The sequence below is a fragment of the Ascaphus truei genome, chromosome 17 (assembly GCF_040206685.1).
Source record: "Ascaphus truei isolate aAscTru1 chromosome 17, aAscTru1.hap1, whole genome shotgun sequence".
Taxonomy (NCBI): domain Eukaryota; kingdom Metazoa; phylum Chordata; class Amphibia; order Anura; family Ascaphidae; genus Ascaphus; species Ascaphus truei.
The window spans coordinates 30,955,738-30,975,481 of record NC_134499.1 but is presented as its reverse complement, the minus strand read 5'-3'; the positions used below and the strand labels follow the sequence as shown (position 1 = coordinate 30,975,481).

Genomic DNA, 19,744 nt, shown 5'->3' with positions numbered 1-19,744 from the left:
TGTCTCCCTGTCACACACACACTGTATGCTCACAGCACCCTGAAGTGTGTCCCTGTCACACACAAACACTATGGTCACAGCACCCTGCAGTGTCTCCCTGTGTGTCACACACACACACAACCACTATGCTCACAGCACCCTGCAGTGTCTCCCTGTCACACACACACACACTATGCTCACAGCACCCTGAAGTATGTCCCTGTCACACACACGCGCAGTATGCTCACAGGACCCTGTAGTATATGGGAAGATGAGGCATGTTCTTGCTCAGTAAGATGGAGCTGATTGTGATCCTTTATTAACATCTTCACGGCTGGCTTGGTCTTTCGCAGACTCGGGTATCCTTTCCTTGGGGTCTCCCCTGCTCATCAAGAAGACTCCTGGACAGGTCTCTGTGGAACCGAGATCTCCCAGAATTCCTTGCTGCAGTGGAATCCCTATATGCCAGGAGATAATGGTGAAAAGCACGGTTGCAGACCTGTCTGAGACATGTGAATGTGCTCACAAGTGATTCTACCTATATATCTATATATATAGATATATATATATTCCGGCACCCTTTTTCATTTAAAGCCACATAGTATGTACCACATATATAATATAGATCACGCCATCAGTGTCAGAGGGACCTACACTGTATTACTTTATACTTGCAGTGTGCCAGGCCCCTGCGGTATCGAGGTGATCTTAGGAGCATCTGCCCACTTACACTCTGGAAGGAATGGATCGGGTGTGGTGGCGGAGTCTGCCGTGAGCTGGGTCACTGGCTGCCATTTCTTCTCGACTCCTTTGAAACTCCGCCTTGGGCGCTACCTCTCGCTGCGCCGAAGCAGATGTTGGAATTACGGATAGTCTGCAAGCAAGAAATCGAAACATGGTCGCACGAGGGGGTATACAGAATCGCTGCGGTTACAATGACACACCTACACTTTCACGCTTCCCTTTTTAAGTAACAATGTTGCAGTTTTACAGGATTAGGCTGCGTCCATAGATAGACAGGCCTAAAGGCAGTGATCGCGTCTGTACAGCGGGAGGGGGCGTGCGATGCGCGAGAAATCAGTCACAACTGATTTCTCGCGCGATAGGGTGGTCACGTGAGCGGTTCGGCCAATGAGGGCGAACCAGCTCTGTGATGTCACTGGCACGCCCATAGACAAGCACCTGCTTTCCCTCAGCCTCCGCGCGCCTCCGCACGGCTGCAGTGTCTATGGACGCAGCCTTAGACACCCCTAAAGTCAAACACAGCTGCCCTACTTTGTAACGGCTCTGATCTGCTGCCTCTCACACTGTGTTAATGTTGATGAATCTCCAGGCACTCCAAGATAAATATTTGATCCAAACATTTATTTTACATAGCAAAGACCACTGTTTCAGCCACTAAGAAGGGTCTTCTTCAGGATCACGCGACTTTTTGTAGTGATAACGTTTTTTGGTGTGCAGTACCGTACCTTGTTTCTGTATCTCACACAGTATGACATTGTCTCTACGTCCAATTCAAAGTAAAAATGTAAGATTAAACCTATCGATTCTGGATGTATCGGGACAAAATTACAGAGGTGGGTATTGTTTTGGGGTCTTCACTACTGACAGAAATGGCGAAATCCTCCCCCACAGTCACACAAATTTGCAAAAGTTTCCTTCTCGTGAAAAATTAAGATGAGAAAGTTTTCACACATTTGCAACCGAATACCATTGTATGAACTCGTGGCTCAGTGCAAATTTCTAAGGAAATAATGTTTCTTAATAAACGTGTATGAATATTTCCAATGTGAAAGAATAAGTCTCCACATCTCTACTGTAACAAAGGAGGGAGACGGAGTAGGAGGTATGATACCTTTTACTGGACTGTAACTGGGACTTAACCCTGTATGGATAAAGCTGCCTCAGAGCTCTGCATCCAGCATGGAGCTGGTTAATTGCAGCCACTCAATTAGCCAGTCTCCACCTGGACTAATGAGAGATCTGTAAAAAAAAAAAAAAAAAAAAAGCCTCATGTGAGACACAGGAGATTTTTCCTCAGCACACAACAGTGCTGACATGAGGAGAGGGTCTTGTATACCCAGGAGGACGGTGTATTGACAGCAAGACACAAAGGGACCAGACCTCTTTTCCTGGACACAGGACCCAGGAACCTGCCACAGGCTGGACCCTCCAGCACACCAACACACGTGGACACCACTGACCTGAAGGGCCCCCTGCTTTAAGGTACCGCTGAGACTTTGGGGTGGTAGGCTGGAAAGAGGCTTATCCTCCCAGTCTGGTAAGAGAGGGGCTGGGGGAAGTAAGTTACCCCTCACACAGGGACAGGCGTTTGTTGTTTTTGTATATTTGTGATTGCTGCGCTGTTTATAGGGACAGGCTCAATAAAAACAGCTGCTAATTTCACCCTAAACGGTCTCCATTTGCACACTTCTCATACATGGACCAACAACTAGCTGATTTGTTACAAGATTTTCAACCTTTCGGGTCCTTCACAGTGTTACCCTTACCATGAGAGGTTGGAAATCTTGTAACAGATCAACTACTTGTTGGTCCAATAAAAGGTATCATACCCCCTTCTCCCCTCTCCCTCCTTTGTTACTACATGAAAGAGAGGACCAGCACGGCTCCCCACCGTTCTTTGCATCTCTACTGATAACCCGCCCTGTCTTGGAAGGACCAGCAGTGTATTAGTTACATTCTTGTCACACTGTGACACTGACAGCCCTCCCTGATGTCATGCCGTGCTCCTTCCCCTGCTGGTTCACACTTTACCTGTAGTGATGAGCTGGTACCGAGCCTCGGGATATCTCTGCGGTGTGAGTGCAGGGGGATGGGCACAGGTAGGAATTGAAGGCGGGCGCTCTGGACACGGAATACCCAAGGGATATGTGTTCCGGAACCTTCAGCTTCCGCAGCACTGGAGAAGCAGAGAGGGAGGGCGGGAGTTTTATAAGCACAGCCTGGATCCTCTCTGCACCTCTTCCACAGTGTGGCTGAGGAACCAGAAATTCACTGGCACAGAAGAGGTTAAAAAAAAAGTGTTAGAAGTGAAACTTCTGCGTGGTTTGACGCTCTCAAAAGTGTTTCATGTCATAAATATCATAAACATGGCAGTACAATTTGATTGATAAAATACAGTGTGACAGACAGGGCCATAGACGGCTTTCCTGGGGCTCTGGACAACAGTTTCTATTGCTCCCCCCCACCCCCAGTGTTGGGGGCCTTTGCGAGACTCCACCTCTATCTCTCACACCCCCATCTCTCCCCGTCACCCACACGCATAATACTCCCCCCCCCACATCACACAAACAATACCCCCCTGCACATCACACACAACCCACCCCCCTGCACATCACACCTCCCATCCCGCACCTGCACCTGACATCACCCTCTCCCCCCACCTGCACCTCACTCACATCACCCTCTCTCCCCACCTGCACCTCACTCACATCACCCTCTCCCCCCACCTGCACCTCACTCATATCACCCTCTCCCCCCACCTGCACCTCACTCACATCACCCTCTCCCCCCACCTGCACCTCACTCACATCACCCTCTCCCCCCACCTGCACCTCACTCACATCACCCTCTCCCCCCACCTGCACCTGACATCACCCTCTCTCCCCACCTGCACCTCACTCACATCACCCTCTCCCCCCACCTGCACCTCACTCACATCACCCTCTCCCCCCACCTGCACCTCACTCACATCACCCTCTCTCCCCACCTGCACCTCACTCACATCACCCTCTCCCCCCACCTGCACCTCACTCACATCACCCTCTCCCCCCACCTGCACCTCACTCACATCACCCTCTCCCCCCACCTGCACCTCACTCATATCACCCTCTCCCCCCACCTGCACCTCACTCACATCACCCTCTCCCCCCACCTGCACCTGACATCACCCTCTCCCCCCACCTGCACCTCACTCACATCACCCTCTCCCCCCACCTGCACTAACTCACATCACCCTCTCTCCCCACCTGCACCTCACTCACATCACCCTCTCCCCCCACCTGCACCTCACTCACATCACCCTCTCCCCCCACCTGCACCTGACATCACCCTCTCCCCCCACCTGCACCTCACTCACATCACCCTCTCCCCCCACCTGCACCTCACTCACATCACCCTCTCCCCCCACCTGCACCTCACTCACATCACCCTCTCCCCCCACCTGCACCTCACTCACATCACTCTCCCCCCACCTGCACCTCACTCATATCACCCTCTCCCCCCACCTGCACCTCACTCACATCACCCTCTCCCCCCACCTGCACCTCACTCACATCACCCTCTCCCCCCACCTGCACCTCACTCACATCACCCTCTCCCCCCACCTGCACCTGACATCACCCTCTCCCCCCACCTGCACCTCACTCACATCACCCTCTCCCCCCACCTGCACCTCACTCACATCACCCTCTCTCCCCACCTGCACCTCACTCACATCACCCTCTCCCCCCACCTGCACCTCACTCACATCACCCTCTCTCCCCACCTGCACCTCACTCACATCACCCTCTCTCCCCACCTGCACCTCACTCACATCACCCTCTCCCCCCACCTGCACCTCACTCACATCACCCTCTCTCCCCCTTGCACCTCACATCACCCTCCCACCCCTGCATGTCACACCACCCTGCACCCCTGCACATTGTGCACGCACTTCACCTTCTGTACCCTGCCTTCAAGCCTCTGAACGTTCTGCGCGGGGCTTACACAGGAGGCCGCCTGCAACACCAGCGGAGAGAAGCCTGCTGCAGGGGGGGGGGGGGGGAGCTGGGGTTCGGTACCCATGCGCGGAGCTGCCTGCTCGGGGCAGCTGGAGCCCAACCAGAGGTCAGGTAACTGCCAGCGCCGGCCGGTACTGTGCTCCGGAGTGGAACACAATTCTGCACATGCGCAGTTAGTCACTTCTGTTATTTTTTTCGTGACCATTTTCAGATTTTTTCCCTATGACATTTTTTGGGGTGGCACAGCCACGAAAGAAGTTTCACTTCAAAAAACAGGGGGCGTGGCAGACGCGTCACGAAGCTCGTTCGACCTCATTGGGTGAACCAGCTCACGTGACGTCACGCGGCAGCCGCCTGAGGCTGCGATTATACCAAAAACCGCCGTGGTGTTTCACATAGCGACACCGCGCGGCGCAAAAAAACATGTTTCGTAGAAACGTGAGAAGTGGCTATTCCAAATTCCACGGTCTCCCCGCTCGCTGCTGCAAAGCGGGAGACAGTTGATGCTTTTTCAAAATTTGTTTTTGCGCCGCGCGGTGTCGCTACGGGAGACACCACGGGCGGTTTTTGGTATAACCGCAGCCTGAGAAGACAACATTTATTGTCTCCACAAAACGCTGCCGCGTCAACGCACCTCTTCGCGCCTCTCCGCCTGCAGGAGCGCAGGCACTTGGCTAACTGCTATAGCCAATGACTGAAGTGTGCTTGATGTGCACGCGCACGCATGCAGCAACTCCGACACTGTCAGCTCGGCCTAAGACAGTAGATCAATTTATATCTGTCTATATATATATATGTGTATGTGCCTGTCTGTCTGCATGCATGTGCCTGTCTGTCTGCATGCATGTGCCTGTCTGTCTGCATGCATGTGCCTGTCTGTCTGCATGCATGTGCCTGTCTGTCTGCATGCATGTGCCTGTCTGTCTGCATGCATGTGCCTGTCTGTCTGCATGCATGTGCCTGTCTGTCTGCATGCATGTGCCTGTCTGTCTGCATGCATGTGCCTGTCTGTCTGCATGCATGTGCCTGTCTGTCTGCATGCATGTGCCTGTCTGTCTGCATGCATGTGCCTGTCTGTCTGCATGCATGTGCCTGTCTGTCTGCATGCATGTGCCTGTCTGTCTGCATGCATGTGCCTGTCTGTCTGCATGCATGTGCCTGTCTGTCTGCATGCATGTGCCTGTCTGTCTGCATGCATGTGCCTGTCTGTCTGCATGCATGTGCCTGTCTGTCTGCATGCATGTGCCTGTCTGTCTGCATGCATGTGCCTGTCTGTCTGCATGCATGTGCCTGTCTGTCTGCATGCATGTGCCTGTCAGTCTGTCTGCATGTATGTGCCTGTCAGTCTGTCTCCCATCTTTCTGTTTTTGCCTGCCTGTGTATTACTCTCTGACTCTCTGCCTGTCTCCCTGCATGTGTAGCAGTGCCTGTCTCCCTGCATGTGTAGCAGTGCCTGTCTCCCTGCGTGTGTAGCAGTGCCGGTCTCCCTGCGTGTGTAGCAGTGCCTGTGTCCCTGCGTGTGTAGCTGTGCCGGTCTCCCTGCATGTGTAGCAGTGCCAGTCTCCCTGCGTGTGTAGCAGTGCCAGTCTCCCTGCGTGTGTAGCAGTGCCTGTCTCCCTGCGCGTGTAGCAGTGCCTGTCTCCCTGCGCGTGTAGCAGTGCCGGTCTCCCTGCGTGTGTAGCAGTGCCTGTCTCCCTGCATGTGTAGTAGTGCCTGTCTCCCTGAGTGTGTAGAAGTGCCTGTCTCCCTGCATGTGTAGCAGTGCCGGTCTCCCTGCGTGTGTAGCAGTGCCTGTCTCCCTGCGCGTGTAGCAGTGCCGGTCTCCCTGCGCGTGTAGCAGTGCCGGTCTCCCTGCGCGTGTAGCAGTGCCGGTCTCCCTGCGCGTGTAGCAGTGCCGGTCTCCCTGCGCGTGTAGCAGTGCCGGTCTCCCTGCGCGTGTAGCAGTGCCGGTCTCCCTGCGCGTGTAGCAGTGCCGGTCTCCCTGCGCGTGTAGCAGTGCCGGTCTCCCTGCGCGTGTAGCAGTGCCGGTCTCCCTGCGCGTGTAGCAGTGCCGGTCTCCCTGCGCGTGTAGCAGTGCCGGTCTCCCTGCGCGTGTAGCAGTGCCGGTCTCCCTGCGCGTGTAGCAGTGCCTGTCTCCCTGCGCGTGTAGCAGTGCCGGTCTCCCTGCGCGTGTAGCAGTGCCGGTCTCCCTGCGCGTGTAGCAGTGCCTGTCTCCCTGCGCGTGTAGCAGTGCCTGTCTCCCTGCGTGTGTAGAAGTGCCAGTCTCCCTGCGTGTGTAGCAGTGCCGGTCTCCCTGCGTGTGTAGCAGTGCCTGTCTCCCTGCGTGTGTAGCAGTGCCGGTCTCCCTGCGTGTGTAGCAGTGCCTGTCTCCCTGCGTGTGTAGCAGTGCCGGTCTCCCTGCGTGTGTAGCAGTGCCGGTCTCCCTGCGCGTGTAGCAGTGCCTGTCTCCCTGCGTGTGTAGCAGTGCCTGTCTCCCTGCGCGTGTAGTAGTGCCTGTCTCCCTGCGCGTGTAGCAGTGCCTGTCTCCCTGCGCGTGTAGCAGTGCCTGTCTCCCTGCGTGTGTAGCAGTGCCTGTCTCCCTGCGCATGTAGCAGTGCCTGTGTCCCTGCGCGTGTAGCAGTGCCGGTCTCCCTGCGCGTGTAGCAGTGCCTGTCTCCCTGCGCGTGTAGCAGTGCCTGTCTCCCTGAGTGTGTAGCAGTGCCTGTGTCCCTGCGCGTGTAGGAGTGCCGGTCTCCCTGCATGTGTAGCAGTGCCGGTCTCCCTGCGCGTGTAGCAGTGCCTGTGTCCCTGCCCGTGTAGCAGTGCCGGTCTCCCTGCGTGTGTAGCAGTGCCGGTCTCCCTGCGTGTGTAGCAGTGCCGGTCTCCCTGCATGTGTAGCAGTGCCGGTCTCCCTGAATGTGTAGCAGTGCCTGTCTCCTTGCGTATGTAGCAGTGCCGGTCTCCCTGCGTGTGTAGCAGTGCCAGTCTCCCTGCGCATGTAGCAGTGCCTGTCTCCTGTAGCAGTGCCTGTGTCCCTGCGCGTGTAGCAGTGCCTGTGTCCCTGCGTGTGTAGCAGTACCTGTGTCCCTGCGTGTGTAGCAGTGCCTGTCTCCCTGCGTGTGTAGCAGTGCCTGTGTCCCTGCGTATGTAGAAGTGCCTGTCTCTCTGCGTGTGTAGCAGTACCTGTCTCCCTGCGTGTGTAGCAGTACCTGTCTCCCTGCATGTGTAGCAGTACCTGTCTCCCTGCGTGTGTAGCAGTGCCAGTCTCCCTGCATGTGTAGCAGTGCCGGTCTCCCTGAATGTGTAGCAGTGCCTGTCTCCTTGCGTGTGTAGCAGTGCCGGTCTCCCTGCGTGTGTAGCAGTGCCTGTGTCCCTGCGCATGTAGCAGTGCCTGTCTCCCTGCGCGTGTAGCAGTGCCTGTGTCCCTGCGTATGTAGCAGTGCCTGTCTCTCTGCGTGTGTAGCAGTACCTGTCTCCCTGCGTGTGTAGCAGTACCTGTCTCCCTGCATGTGTAGCAGTGCCTGTCTCCCTGCGTGTGTAGCAGTGCCAGTCTCCCTGCATGTGTAGCAGTGCCGGTCTCCCTGAATGTGTAGCAGTGCCTGTCTCCTTGCGTGTGTAGCAGTGCCGGTCTCCCTGCGTATGTAGCAGTGCCAGTCTCCCTGCGCATGTAGCAGTGCCTGTCTCCTGTAGCAGTGCCTGTGTCCCTGCGCGTGTAGCAGTGCCGGTCTCCCTGCGTGTGTAGCAGTGCCGGTCTCCCTGCGTGTGTAGCAGTGCCAGTGTCCCTGGGCGTGTAGCAGTGCCTGTGTCCCTGCGTATGTAGCAGTGCCTGTCTCTCTGCGTGTGTAGCAGTACCTGTCTCCCTGCGTGTGTAGCAGTACCTGTCTCCCTGCATGTGTAGCAGTGCCTGTCTCCCTGCGTGTGTAGCAGTGCCAGTCTCCCTGCGTGTGTAGCAGTGCCTGTCTCCCTGCGTGTGTAGCAGTGCCTGTCTCCCTGCGTGTGTAGAAGTGCCTGTCTCCCTGCGTGTGTAGCAGTGCCGGTCTCCCTGCGTGTGTAGCAGTACCTGTGTCCCTGCGTGTGTAGCAGTGCCTGTGTCCCTGCGCGTGTAGCAGTGCCTGTGTCCCTGCGCGTGTAGCAGTGCCTGTGTCCCTGCGTATGTAGCAGTGCCTGTCTCTCTGCGTGTGTAGCAGTGCCTGTCTCCCTGCGTGTGTAGCAGTACCTGTCTCCCTGCATGTGTAGCAGTGCCTGTCTCCCTGCGTGTGTAGCAGTGCCAGTCTCCCTGCGTGTGTAGCAGTGCCAGTCTCCCTGCGCGTGTAGCAGTGCCTGTCTCCCTGCGCGTGTAGCAGTGCCTGTCTCCCTGCGCGTGTAGCAGTGCCTGTCTCCCTGCGCGTGTAGCAGTGCCTGTCTCCCTGCGTGTGTAGCAGTGCCTGTCTCCCTGCGCGTGTAGCAGTGCCGGTCTCCCTGCGTGTGTAGCAGTGCCTGTCTCCCTGAGTGTGTAGCAGTGCCGGTCTCCCTGCGTGTGTAGCAGTGCCGGTCTCCCTGCGTGTGAAGCAGTGCCTGTCTCCCTGCGCGTGTAGCAGTGCCTGTCTCCGTGCGTGTGTAGCAGTGCCTGTCTCCCTGAGTGTGTAGAAGTGCCTGTCTCCCTGCGCGTGTAGCAGTGCCTGTCTCCGTGCGTGTGTAGCAGTGCCTGTCTCCCTGAGTGTGTAGCAGTGCCGGTCTCCCTGCGTGTGTAGCAGTGCCTGTCTCCCTGCGCGTGTAGCAGTGCCAGTCTCCCTGCGTGTGTAGCAGTGCCAGTCTCCCTGCGTGTGTAGCAGTGCCTGTCTCCCTGCGTGTGTAGCAGTGCCTGTCTCCCTGCGCGTGTAATAGTGCCAGTCTCCCTGCGCGTGTAGCAGTGCCTGTCTCCCTGAGTGTGTAGCAGTGCCAGTCTCCCTGCGTGTGTAGCAGTGCCTGTCTCCCTGCGTGTGTAGCAGTGCCTGTCTCCCTGCGTGTGTAGCAGTGCCTGTCTCCCTGCGTGTGTAGCAGTGCCGGTCTCCCTGCGTGTGTAGCAGTGCCGGTCTCCCTGCGCGTGTAGCAGTGCCGGTCTCCCTGCGCGTGTAGCAGTGCCTGTCTCCCTGTGCGTGTAGCAGTGCCTGTCTCCCTGCGTGTGTAGCAGTGCCTGTCTCCCTGCGTGTGTAGCAGTGCCTGTCTCCCTGCGTGTGTAGCAGTGCCTGTGTCCCTGCGCGTGTAGCAGTGCCGGTCTCCCTGCGTGTGTAACAGTGCCTGTCTCCCTGCGTGTGTAGTAGTGCCGGTCTCCCTGCGTGTGTAACAGTGCCTGTCTCCCTACATGTGTAGCAGTGCCGGTCTCCCTGCGCGTGTAGCAGTGCCTGTGTCCCTGCGCGTGTAGCAGTGCCAGTCTCCCTGCATGTGTAGCAGTGCCAGTCTCCCTGCATGTGTAGCAGTGCCTGTGTCCCTGCATGTGTAGCAGTGCCGGTCTCCCTGCGCGTGTAGCAGTGCCTGTGTCCCTGCATGTGTAGCAGTGCCGGTCTCCCTGCATGTGTAGCAGTGCCGGTCTCCCTGCATGTGTAGCAGTGCCGGTCTCTCTGCGTGTGTAACAGTGCCGGTCTCCCTGCATGTGTAGTAGTGCCGGTCTCCCTGCACGTGTAGCAGTGCCGGTATGTCTGACTCACTCTGCACGGTGGACACTGCGTGACTGCAGCTCCAGTGCCTGGGCAGTGTCTGGGTTTCTCCTTTGTTTCTCAAGTCATCTCCACTCCTGGAGCGTTTATAACACCTCAGCTTCTCCTTCCCGGGCGCTGATAGGGTGCTGAGCAGAAGAAATGAAATGTTAAAAGGTGCTGCCCCACCTAGCAATATGCATCATCAGAGCTGTACACAGCGAAAGCACTCAGCCATTTAACATCTTTAACGGCATGTAAATCATAAACACAGTTTTGATTTTCAAACTCAGGCCTACACAGCAGAAGTATACCACAACACACACTATATGCACTTTATATAGAATACATAGCTACTATCCCACCTGTTCTCTCCGCAACACATCTCCCCTGGCAGCAAAAGGGTTAAAGAAATAGATATTTAAATTGGCTGTATCCAGGGTTACCCCCTTCTGCTGAATAATAACCCAGATTTTTTTTAAATTTGTTTTTAATTGATATATTTAACTGTCTTACCTTCCCTGGCGGTGGCGGCGGCGGCATCTCCCCCTGCATGGTCCCGTCAAAATGGCTGCACGACGTCAAATGGTGTTGCCTTACCATGACAATGGTACGTCGTGGTGTCACGTCGTCATGGCAATGCGACGCCATTTTGACGGGACCATGCAGGGGGAGATGCCGCCCGAGAAGTCAGTGAAGACTTCGGGGTCAGACCGCTGCGGCGCGCCCTCCCCGGCCGCCCAACACTTCTGCCTGCCGCCCTGCGCCGCTCTGGCTGCCCTCCATCACCCCCGGAGATTTCCACTGTACACCCGCAGCCCAGAGATTGGTTAGCGAAACGCGTAGTCGCCGGGTCAAATCCGGAGTGGGGGCAACCGTGGCTCTATCGCCCTTTATACTATGATAAAAGTGCATTAATTACGCCACCAGTGGCTCCCCCAAAATCCCAAACACTCACAAGCCCTCCCTGGCATGTTCCTCTTTCCCCCGAACTCCATAACACACAGCACGTGTACATCACGTGTCCATGGCTGTACGGACACACACAGCACGTGTACATCACGTGTCCATGGCTGTACGGACACACACAGCACGTGTACATCACGTGTCCATGGCTGTACAGGCACACACACAGCACGTGTACATCACGTGTCCATGGCTGTACAGGCACACACACAGCACGTGTACATCACGTGTCCATGGCTGTACAGGCACACACACAGCACGTGTACATCACGTGTCCATGGCTGTACAGGCACACACACAGCACGTGTACATCACGTGTCCATGGCTGTACAGGCACACACACAGCACGTGTACATCACGTGCCCATGGCTGTACAGGCACACACACAGCACGTGTACATCACGTGTCCATGGCTGTACAGGCACACACACAGCACGTGTACATCACGTGTCCATGGCTGTACAGGCACACACACAGCACGTGTACATCACGTGTCCATGGCTGTACAGGCACACACACAGCACGTGTACATCACGTGTCCATGGCTGTACAGGCACACACATAGCACGTTGCTGAGTTAAGCATCGCAGGCCCCTCCAGCACACAAGGGGTTACATTTTTTCGCGTACCTCTGCAGACCTCGGACTATCCAGTCCCTGGGCCCTCGGACATACACCCCACTTTGTGCGGGCGCGGGCTTCTTCTCAGTCATCGCCCTTAAAACAAGGTCAGTGTTACATTTATCATTCCGCCCTTTAGGATCTGTGAAATGTTAGGAACTATATATATATATATTTCCTTTTTTCTCTCTGCCAGCAATGTCAATCTCTAAAACAGGTTACTTTATGTCAGTTTCAACCTCCACCTGCTCCCTATAACTCCTCCTATTGCCCCATATAACCGCTCCCTATAACTCCTCCTATTGCCCCATATAACCGCTCCCTATAACTCCTCCTATTGCCCCATATAACCGCTCCCTATAACTCCTCCTATTGCCCCATATAACCGCTCCCTATAACTCCTCCTATTGCCCCATATAACCGCTCCCTATAACTCCTCCTATTGCCCCATATAACTGCTCCCTATAACTCCTCCTATTGCCCCATATAACTGCTCCCTATAACTCCTCCTATTGCCCCATATAACCGCTCCCTATAACGCGTCAGAGTTGCTTTTTTTGCCCTATTTTTGAATGTCTCCCTTGTTCACTCTGCAATAAATGTATTCATTTTTACTGCTGGTGTGCTGTTCTCCCTGCTTACCCTGGATTGCTGTGCTTCACACACCCCTCCTTAGAGGACCCCTGGATAACTCCTCCTATTGTCCCATGTAACCGCGCCCTATAACTCTTCCTATAACTCCATATAACCGCTCCCTATAACTCCTCCTATTGCTGCATATAACCGCTCCCTATAACTCCTCCTATTGCTGCATATAACCGCTCCCTATAACTCCTCCTATTGCTGCATATAACCGCTCCCTATAACTCCTCCTATTGCTGCATATAACCGCTCCCTATAACTCTTCCTATTACTCCATATAACCGCTCCCTATAACTCCTCCTATTGCTGCATATAACCGCTCCCTATAACTCCTATGATTGCTTTAATAAATCCCCTCCCCCCCCCCCCCCTCCCGGGAGGGTGTAAATGACAGATGAATTGCTGCCATATGTAAGCAGTGAAATGTACTCACATTCTCTTCTGTTTGGCCTTTAGTTTGTCTTCCTGCTAAAAAGAGAACGATAAAAGGTTCAGATACAAACCTCGGATTGGACACATAACGGCTTCCGGAAAATGAAGAAAGCTCTAAAATAAATATCCAGTGTTGTTATTGGATTTTTTTCCCCTAATCCTACTCTTTATAAATGTATTTATTTACATGTTTACTAAAAAAAATACATATAGTGCCGCAAAACTCAGAGCAGCGTGTTTCTGTGAGAGTTATTTCTTATTTTAAGTAAACTTCTGCTCACTCAGGACAGCGAAGCTTAATGTCCAGTAACAGACTGATCTCATCCAGCCGGGATCCTTTAAGGACACCCCATGCAGACGCAGCCTAAACATCTGACACCATACACAGCACACGCAGCAAACTGGCTGGCCGGCTGCGGTTTGGACAAAGAAAGGCCCTTTATGAGGATTAACAAAGCAGAAATTATAGACTGGGGAAAAAAAAAAACAACTTTGAAATGTCACGAGCTTCTCTTCTGTTATTGCAATATCACAAAGCAAAATGGAGTCAGACTTGCCAATTCCCATCAACAGAAAATGAGCGTGTCTGTATTCATATCTGTAGTCATTTAACTGAGAATGTATCAATTTGTATCCGTGGCCGGGTACTCGAGAGACAACCAGCAAAATCTGGAGATAAACACTAAACAAGTGAACACAATCATTGGCAAACAGAAAGGATGGAATACATCAAATATAAGAGCATTGCTTGAAGTGAACATGGTTAGGACATTGCAGCAACGGTTTTATAGTTGCAAATATACCTAAGAGTCTTTCAAATGTGGGTCCAAAGCTGTGCATCTGGAGTATAGCAGGAGTGGTCAGCTCCGGTCCTCAAGGGCCACCAACAGGTCAGGTTTTAAGGATATCCCTGCTTCAGCACTGATTGAGCCACCTGTGCTGAAGCAGGGGTATCCTTAAAACCTGACCTGTTGGCCACTCCTGGAGTATACACTACAGACTCGTTAGAAACTTATATCAAGATGATATGAAACGTGTACAGCAGTTTTAGAAGCACAGTCATTTCTATCTGTCAGTCACAGAAATATAGTTGGACGTCAATATTTCTCAGAAGCAGGAAACTACTCAAGGAGCCCACAGTGTATGTATGTACCGTATACCTTTATTTATATAGCGCCATCTATATACATAGCGCTTCACAGCAGTAATATATTATGTAATAATATAACATAATAGGAATAAGCTCTTGAGACATAAAAGTAACATTAGGGAAAGGAGTCCCTGCCCCGAAGAGCTTACAATCGAAGTGATAAGTAGTAAGAACGTACAGAGACAGTAGGAGGGTGTTCTGGTAAATGCGTCTGCAAGGGGCAAGGTCGATGTATGAGGTGTATAGCATCAGCCAATAGAGCTATCCAAATGCTTTGTTACGGAGGTGTGCAAACTCCCCGCGCCTGCGCCCCCCCCATTTGCTCCCTCCTTCGCGCTCCCCTTGCGTCAAATGATGCTGCAGTCATGCGACGTCACGTGACCTGCGGCGTCATTTGACGTCACGTCTCCATGGCAACGGGCGTCATGTGACCCCGCGTTGTCATAGAGACGTGTGACCAGAGCCTGGTCAGTTTACAGAAGCCTCGCGCTCTCAGTGCGGGGCCTTTGTAAACTCCGCGCCCCCCCAGAAAAGTCTCGGACCCCCCCCAGTTTGCACACCGCTGTGTTATAAGATGGATCTTAAAGATGGAGAGAGAGGGCGCCTGTCGGATATTGAGGGGAAGGGCAATCCAGGGGTGTGGGGCAGTGAGTGAGAAACGTTTAAGGCGGGAGAGTGCTTTAGATACAAAGGGGGTAGAGAGAAGAGATTATTGAGCAGAAAGCCAGAGTCGGGATGGTGTGTAGTGAGAAATTAGGGCTGAGATCTAAGGAGGGGCAAGTGCAGAGCCTTTAACGTAAGGAGAATTTTGTGTGTAATACAGGATTTGATACAATGTGTGTGATACAATCAGAGAAATCAAGAACAGGTAGAAAGCCCTTAATTGTATGCACTCAATATTACAGGCAGTGTTGAGAGATGACCAATATTAAAACATCACATTTAATTGTAAAGTTAGAACAAGGGTGCACAAAGTGGGGGGCGCAAGATTTTCCTGGGGGGGGGGGGGGGCGCGGGCGGTAGCAGAGGTCCCGCGCTCTTCACCAATGCATTTCATTTAATGCCGGGGATCGCGTGAGGCCTCTGCAACTCTCAAATCACCGGGATTCAGAAGCGTGGTGACGCATCGCCATTGCAAAGCGGCGTCACGGCATGACGCACATGACCCCACGGTGTCATTTGACGCCGGAAAACAATGTAAGGGGGGCGCGAGCACAGGGAGGGTAGCACCAATCGTTTGCACACCCCTGAGTTAGAATGTGAGGGTAATAAAACCGGTAACGAGACCCGCTGCAGGAGGAACGTACGTTAAGTAACTATGCCAATCTTATACTAGTAATGGCTATATATATATATATATATATATATATTTTTTTTTTTTTTTTTTTTAACCTTGGTTTTAACTCACATAGTAATGAATACTGCTAGGGAAGGGGGACAAGACATGTAATTATCCTATGCCAAATCAATAACTACCAACATGCCTAGTTTAGCATCACAGTGGATGTTACGTTAAAAGGACAGTGACTAGCAATATTAGGTGCTGGTAATATAATTGATAACCGTGCGGGCGGCAGAGTCAAAGGGCCCGGCAGGAGGACCCCCACCCCGCAAATGGACTCGGGCAGGCACCGCAAGTCGGTAAACCAAAACTCTGGTTGCTATACCAGTGGGTAAAGGTGTTTTTTGTTTTTAGCCATTACTACTATAGGATTGTCATAGTTACGTAACATACGTTCCTCCTGCAGCGGACCTCGTTACCGGTTTTATTCATGTTCGTTTTATTACCCCCACATTCTAACTTTACAATTAAAAGTGATGTTTTAATACCTGCCATCTCCCCACACTGCCTAGAATATGGAGTGCACACAATTAGGGGCTCTCTCTTTCTCTCTGTTCTTGTTTTCCATACAAATCCCGTAATGCACCTTATTATTAATCCTAATACTCCGACAGGAGGAGGGTGGGGGTGGTAAACACTGCAGGATTCTCTCCGGCAGTGGGAAGGTGAAATAAATAAGTCACCCGATGTCTTCGGAATGAGAAGATCTGTAAATAGCAATCCCTGGATGGATGCGTTGGAAGCCGGAGAGGGGCTGTACAAGGCTTCTCCCTGGAGAGGCTCGGCTTTGAGTAATAATTACAGCAGGCGAGGTTTACAGCACATTTTGTCATATCCCACCGTAGGGAAAACAAGCATGTGTTTCAAAGGAAATTCAGCTAATTATGTAAAAACACATGAATGGAAACACTATGACAACAGTGTGGAAAAAATCCCCCCATCCCCAACATATAATTAGTGGCAAAGAAACTGGGTGAGAAAAGAATGAAATGAGGGTTCTTTTTAAAGTGAAACTTCTTTGCTGGCACCGACAGAGTTTTGATAGGAAAAATCACTTGTGTTGTAATGAAAAAGCGTGACGGAAGTGATGTCACGCTACAGATGGGCGCGGGGCGCGCGCATGCACATACCTCAAAGTTCCAGGCTGCACCACGCACGCGCAGAAGCCGATATTGTCCACCACGCATGCGCCGAATCGGCCGTCGTACTCTGCGCATGCGCACAAGATGTCAGTCGACGCCGGGCAGGCGCTGAAGAGGGAAAACACACTGAAGAGGCCAGGGAGACACACACACACACCACTGTTACTAGAGGAATTCCAAGTGAGTACAAATATAGAAGTGCAAATAGCAAAAATGTTACAAATGTACCATATATAATAAAAAAAAAGACAGAAGTGCAAAACATGCAAGTTGTGTAAACATATAAATCATTAAATGTATATACATTTATATAATATAGTAAGTAATGATTATAAAAAATAAAAAAAGGGGGTTTGTGCTGAGCACACACGTTCTAACACAAACTTCTTTGGATTTTGTCACTGAAATTGTGTTTTGATTTTCATCATTTACATTGAATGAAAGACCTTTCAGAGTAACGGCATTAAGATACCTTACAATCCAAAAGATATGTAATCTTACTTTAGTTATCACAAGTCAATGATATCATGTATTCGAAGTGATAGTATGGAAATTTCAACACAGAAATAAGTCAAATAAATGATACTCTCAAATCTCAATCATTAAATTAAAAACATCACCATCGCAAATACAATTTCCGTGAGAAAACACGAAGACGTTTCACTTACAATGTGCGTGCTCAGCACACACAACTTTGTTTAATTAGTTAAAAAAACACAGTGACTTTTTTTTCAGTTTCTTTTTGTTAAATTGGTGCGAAGACATCAAAAAATAATAAGAGTAAAAGTAAAACATTTTTGATATCACCAATGCGTGGCTGATCCCGTCGGCAGTGAAGGGGTTAATAGGCGTGTTTCATGCTTTCTACAGTGATCCTGCTTCAAAAGCATCGTGCCTTTAAGACATACTTTCCCCCGCACCAGGACTGCCGCCCGTTTTACCTGGGGTAGGAAGCGCGCTGGATTGTACGTGAGCTTCTTCCAAGCGGACAGGAATTACCGCCACATTTCCGTGAGATGTGCGGAGCGGCCCCGCCAGCGCAGCCTGCGTAATCTAACGCCGCATAATGTCGGCGATTGAAGAGTGCCGAGTGCAGACCACCTGAGCATTTGGCAGGCTTGCTGGCCAGCCGTGATGTCACACATGATGACATCATAATGCCCAAAAATTGATGTACATCCCCTCATCTCAGCATTGGTGCAATGTAATGTTCTCGCTGATACAGGGTAACACATCCGCCTCTATTTTGTAGCATTAATAATTATTATTTTGTATGTTGTTGACCCATTCAAAAGGTATCCCACATCCCATGACAAAGCTCCCTTAAAAAGAATACAAATACTATATGCAGTCATCCTTTGAGGCCCGGCGAGAAAGCAGTGAATGAACGTTGCTTTAACACCTGGCATAGATCAGAGCGCCGAGCACAGCAAAGAGAAGTGACAGAATAAAAACTATTTACCCTGAACAGCTTACACTCTAATCGTGGCGCCCGAAGGAGATGCAGCGGTTTAAGCCAAAGTCCTGCAAAGCCGTCGGATGTTGAACCAACCAATTCCATGTCAAATATCTGTGCACGTATGATTGATTGCACATCCATTTCACATTGCAGAATTTATCCTTAATGCTAAATCAAAACAGCAACATTTTGGGAAGGGTAACTGAAAGCCGCAAAAATGTGAAAAATCTTATTTATTTTTTTTATAAATAGTTCTGTAGTGTTAAATAACTGTTTTGTTTTTTTACTTCTAATGCCATTTTTAATTATTTGTTTTTATGTACTGATCATCCTTTGGTTGCTATAGCAACCATTTAGAAAATCATATCCCTTTCTTTTCAAACATCTCTCACACACACATTTGAGCTGTGCTTTTTGGCAACAAAGTATCACAGATCAGTTGCTGTGTTCCAAACAGCAGACAGTCCATTACTCTGAAAGCTGCAACAATGTGTCACACTTAGTAATATGTTACATATCAGCTGCAGCATTTCACTGACTGCCGTTAGAAGGCGGCCATTTAGTTAGGCACACAATCAGGATTTTTACAGATTTATAACAGGAGCATCAAACGTTTGCCACATGCTTTACATATACAAATAAGAAAAACATTAAATAATGGGGAATGTAGCATTGCTGCTTGAAATGACACTGAATTTTTATTGGAATAAAGTATTCAAAAGTGTACATATCACACTAAAACGAGATTCAGCACAGTTTTGCACACACTGGAGCAATCAAAATGAAAACCTACAAAAAGCAAAGAGATTAATATCATACAGCACATTTTGCAAACATGTTACAATACAATTGCATAATTGGTTACCCCAAAAATTAATATTGCAAAATGATGCATTTATTTTTCTCTTGTGGTTTGTGTGCAACTTTCTGTACAAAATGATGTATCAATGTGTGCAAATGTTTGTATAAATTAATATTTAATTAATATATATATATTTTTTTTTTTAGAAAGCGCAGTGTGTATATCTGTATTTATATAGCGCTATCCATGTACATCGCGCTTCGCAGCAGTAATACACGTGACATAATAATGTAACCAGGCCCGTATTTAGGCATATGCCTGCTAGGTCTAGGGCGGCAAATTTTGGGACGGCCAGTGCAACAGTTACAGAGGCCCCGCTCTCTGTTCCAAAACAATTACATTTGGGGTTGCATGGGGAGAGCAAGGTTCCACGTCACGTGGCGATGCATTGCCATTACATCAAATGGCATCTCGTTGCCATGGAATCGTGTTATGACGCTGCAGGGAGGCGCCCATATTCTAAAACCGGCCCTGATATATAAACACATAATTGGAATAAGCGCTTGAGACATAAAAGAATAGGAGTCCCTGCCTCAAAGAGCTTACAATCTAAGGCTGCGTCCATAGAAGGACAAGCCGTGCTGAGCCGTGCGGATGCTCCGCGCTGAGCCCCTGCATCCTCAATGAGGATGTCTTTAGAGGGGGCTCACGCGAGCGTCCGAAGGCGTGCTGAGGAGTTGGATTTTTCAGCTGACAGCCAAGCTGTTTTTCAGCGCGCTGTCGGCTGAAAACATCCAATCAGCGCGAAGCAGCGTCAACATCACGGCGCCGTGACGTT

General features: G+C 51.1%; 1 protein-coding gene across 6 annotated transcripts; it reads right to left on the bottom strand.

Moving 5' to 3' along the window:
- Positions 1–281: 281 nt before the first annotated feature.
- On the bottom strand, positions 282–17,748 carry LOC142468496 (uncharacterized). 6 transcript variants are annotated; one of them, XM_075575096.1, is made up of 8 exons: positions 17,587–17,748; positions 16,634–16,771; positions 13,013–13,047; positions 11,947–12,033; positions 10,364–10,500; positions 2,755–2,899; positions 710–853; positions 282–437 (listed from the first exon to the last, which is right to left on the bottom strand). In XM_075575096.1, the coding sequence occupies exons 2-8, from the start codon at positions 16,718–16,720 to the stop codon at positions 308–310; spliced, it is 765 nt and encodes a 254-aa protein (XP_075431211.1). In that variant the 5' UTR covers positions 16,721–16,771; positions 17,587–17,748; the 3' UTR covers positions 282–307. The 6 variants fall into 6 exon arrangements, with proteins under 6 accessions (XP_075431211.1, XP_075431212.1, XP_075431214.1 ...); XM_075575097.1 differs by having other exon boundaries at positions 13,013–13,044; XM_075575099.1 differs by having other exon boundaries at positions 11,947–12,079; positions 17,587–17,746.
- Positions 17,749–19,744: the final 1,996 nt, after the last annotated feature.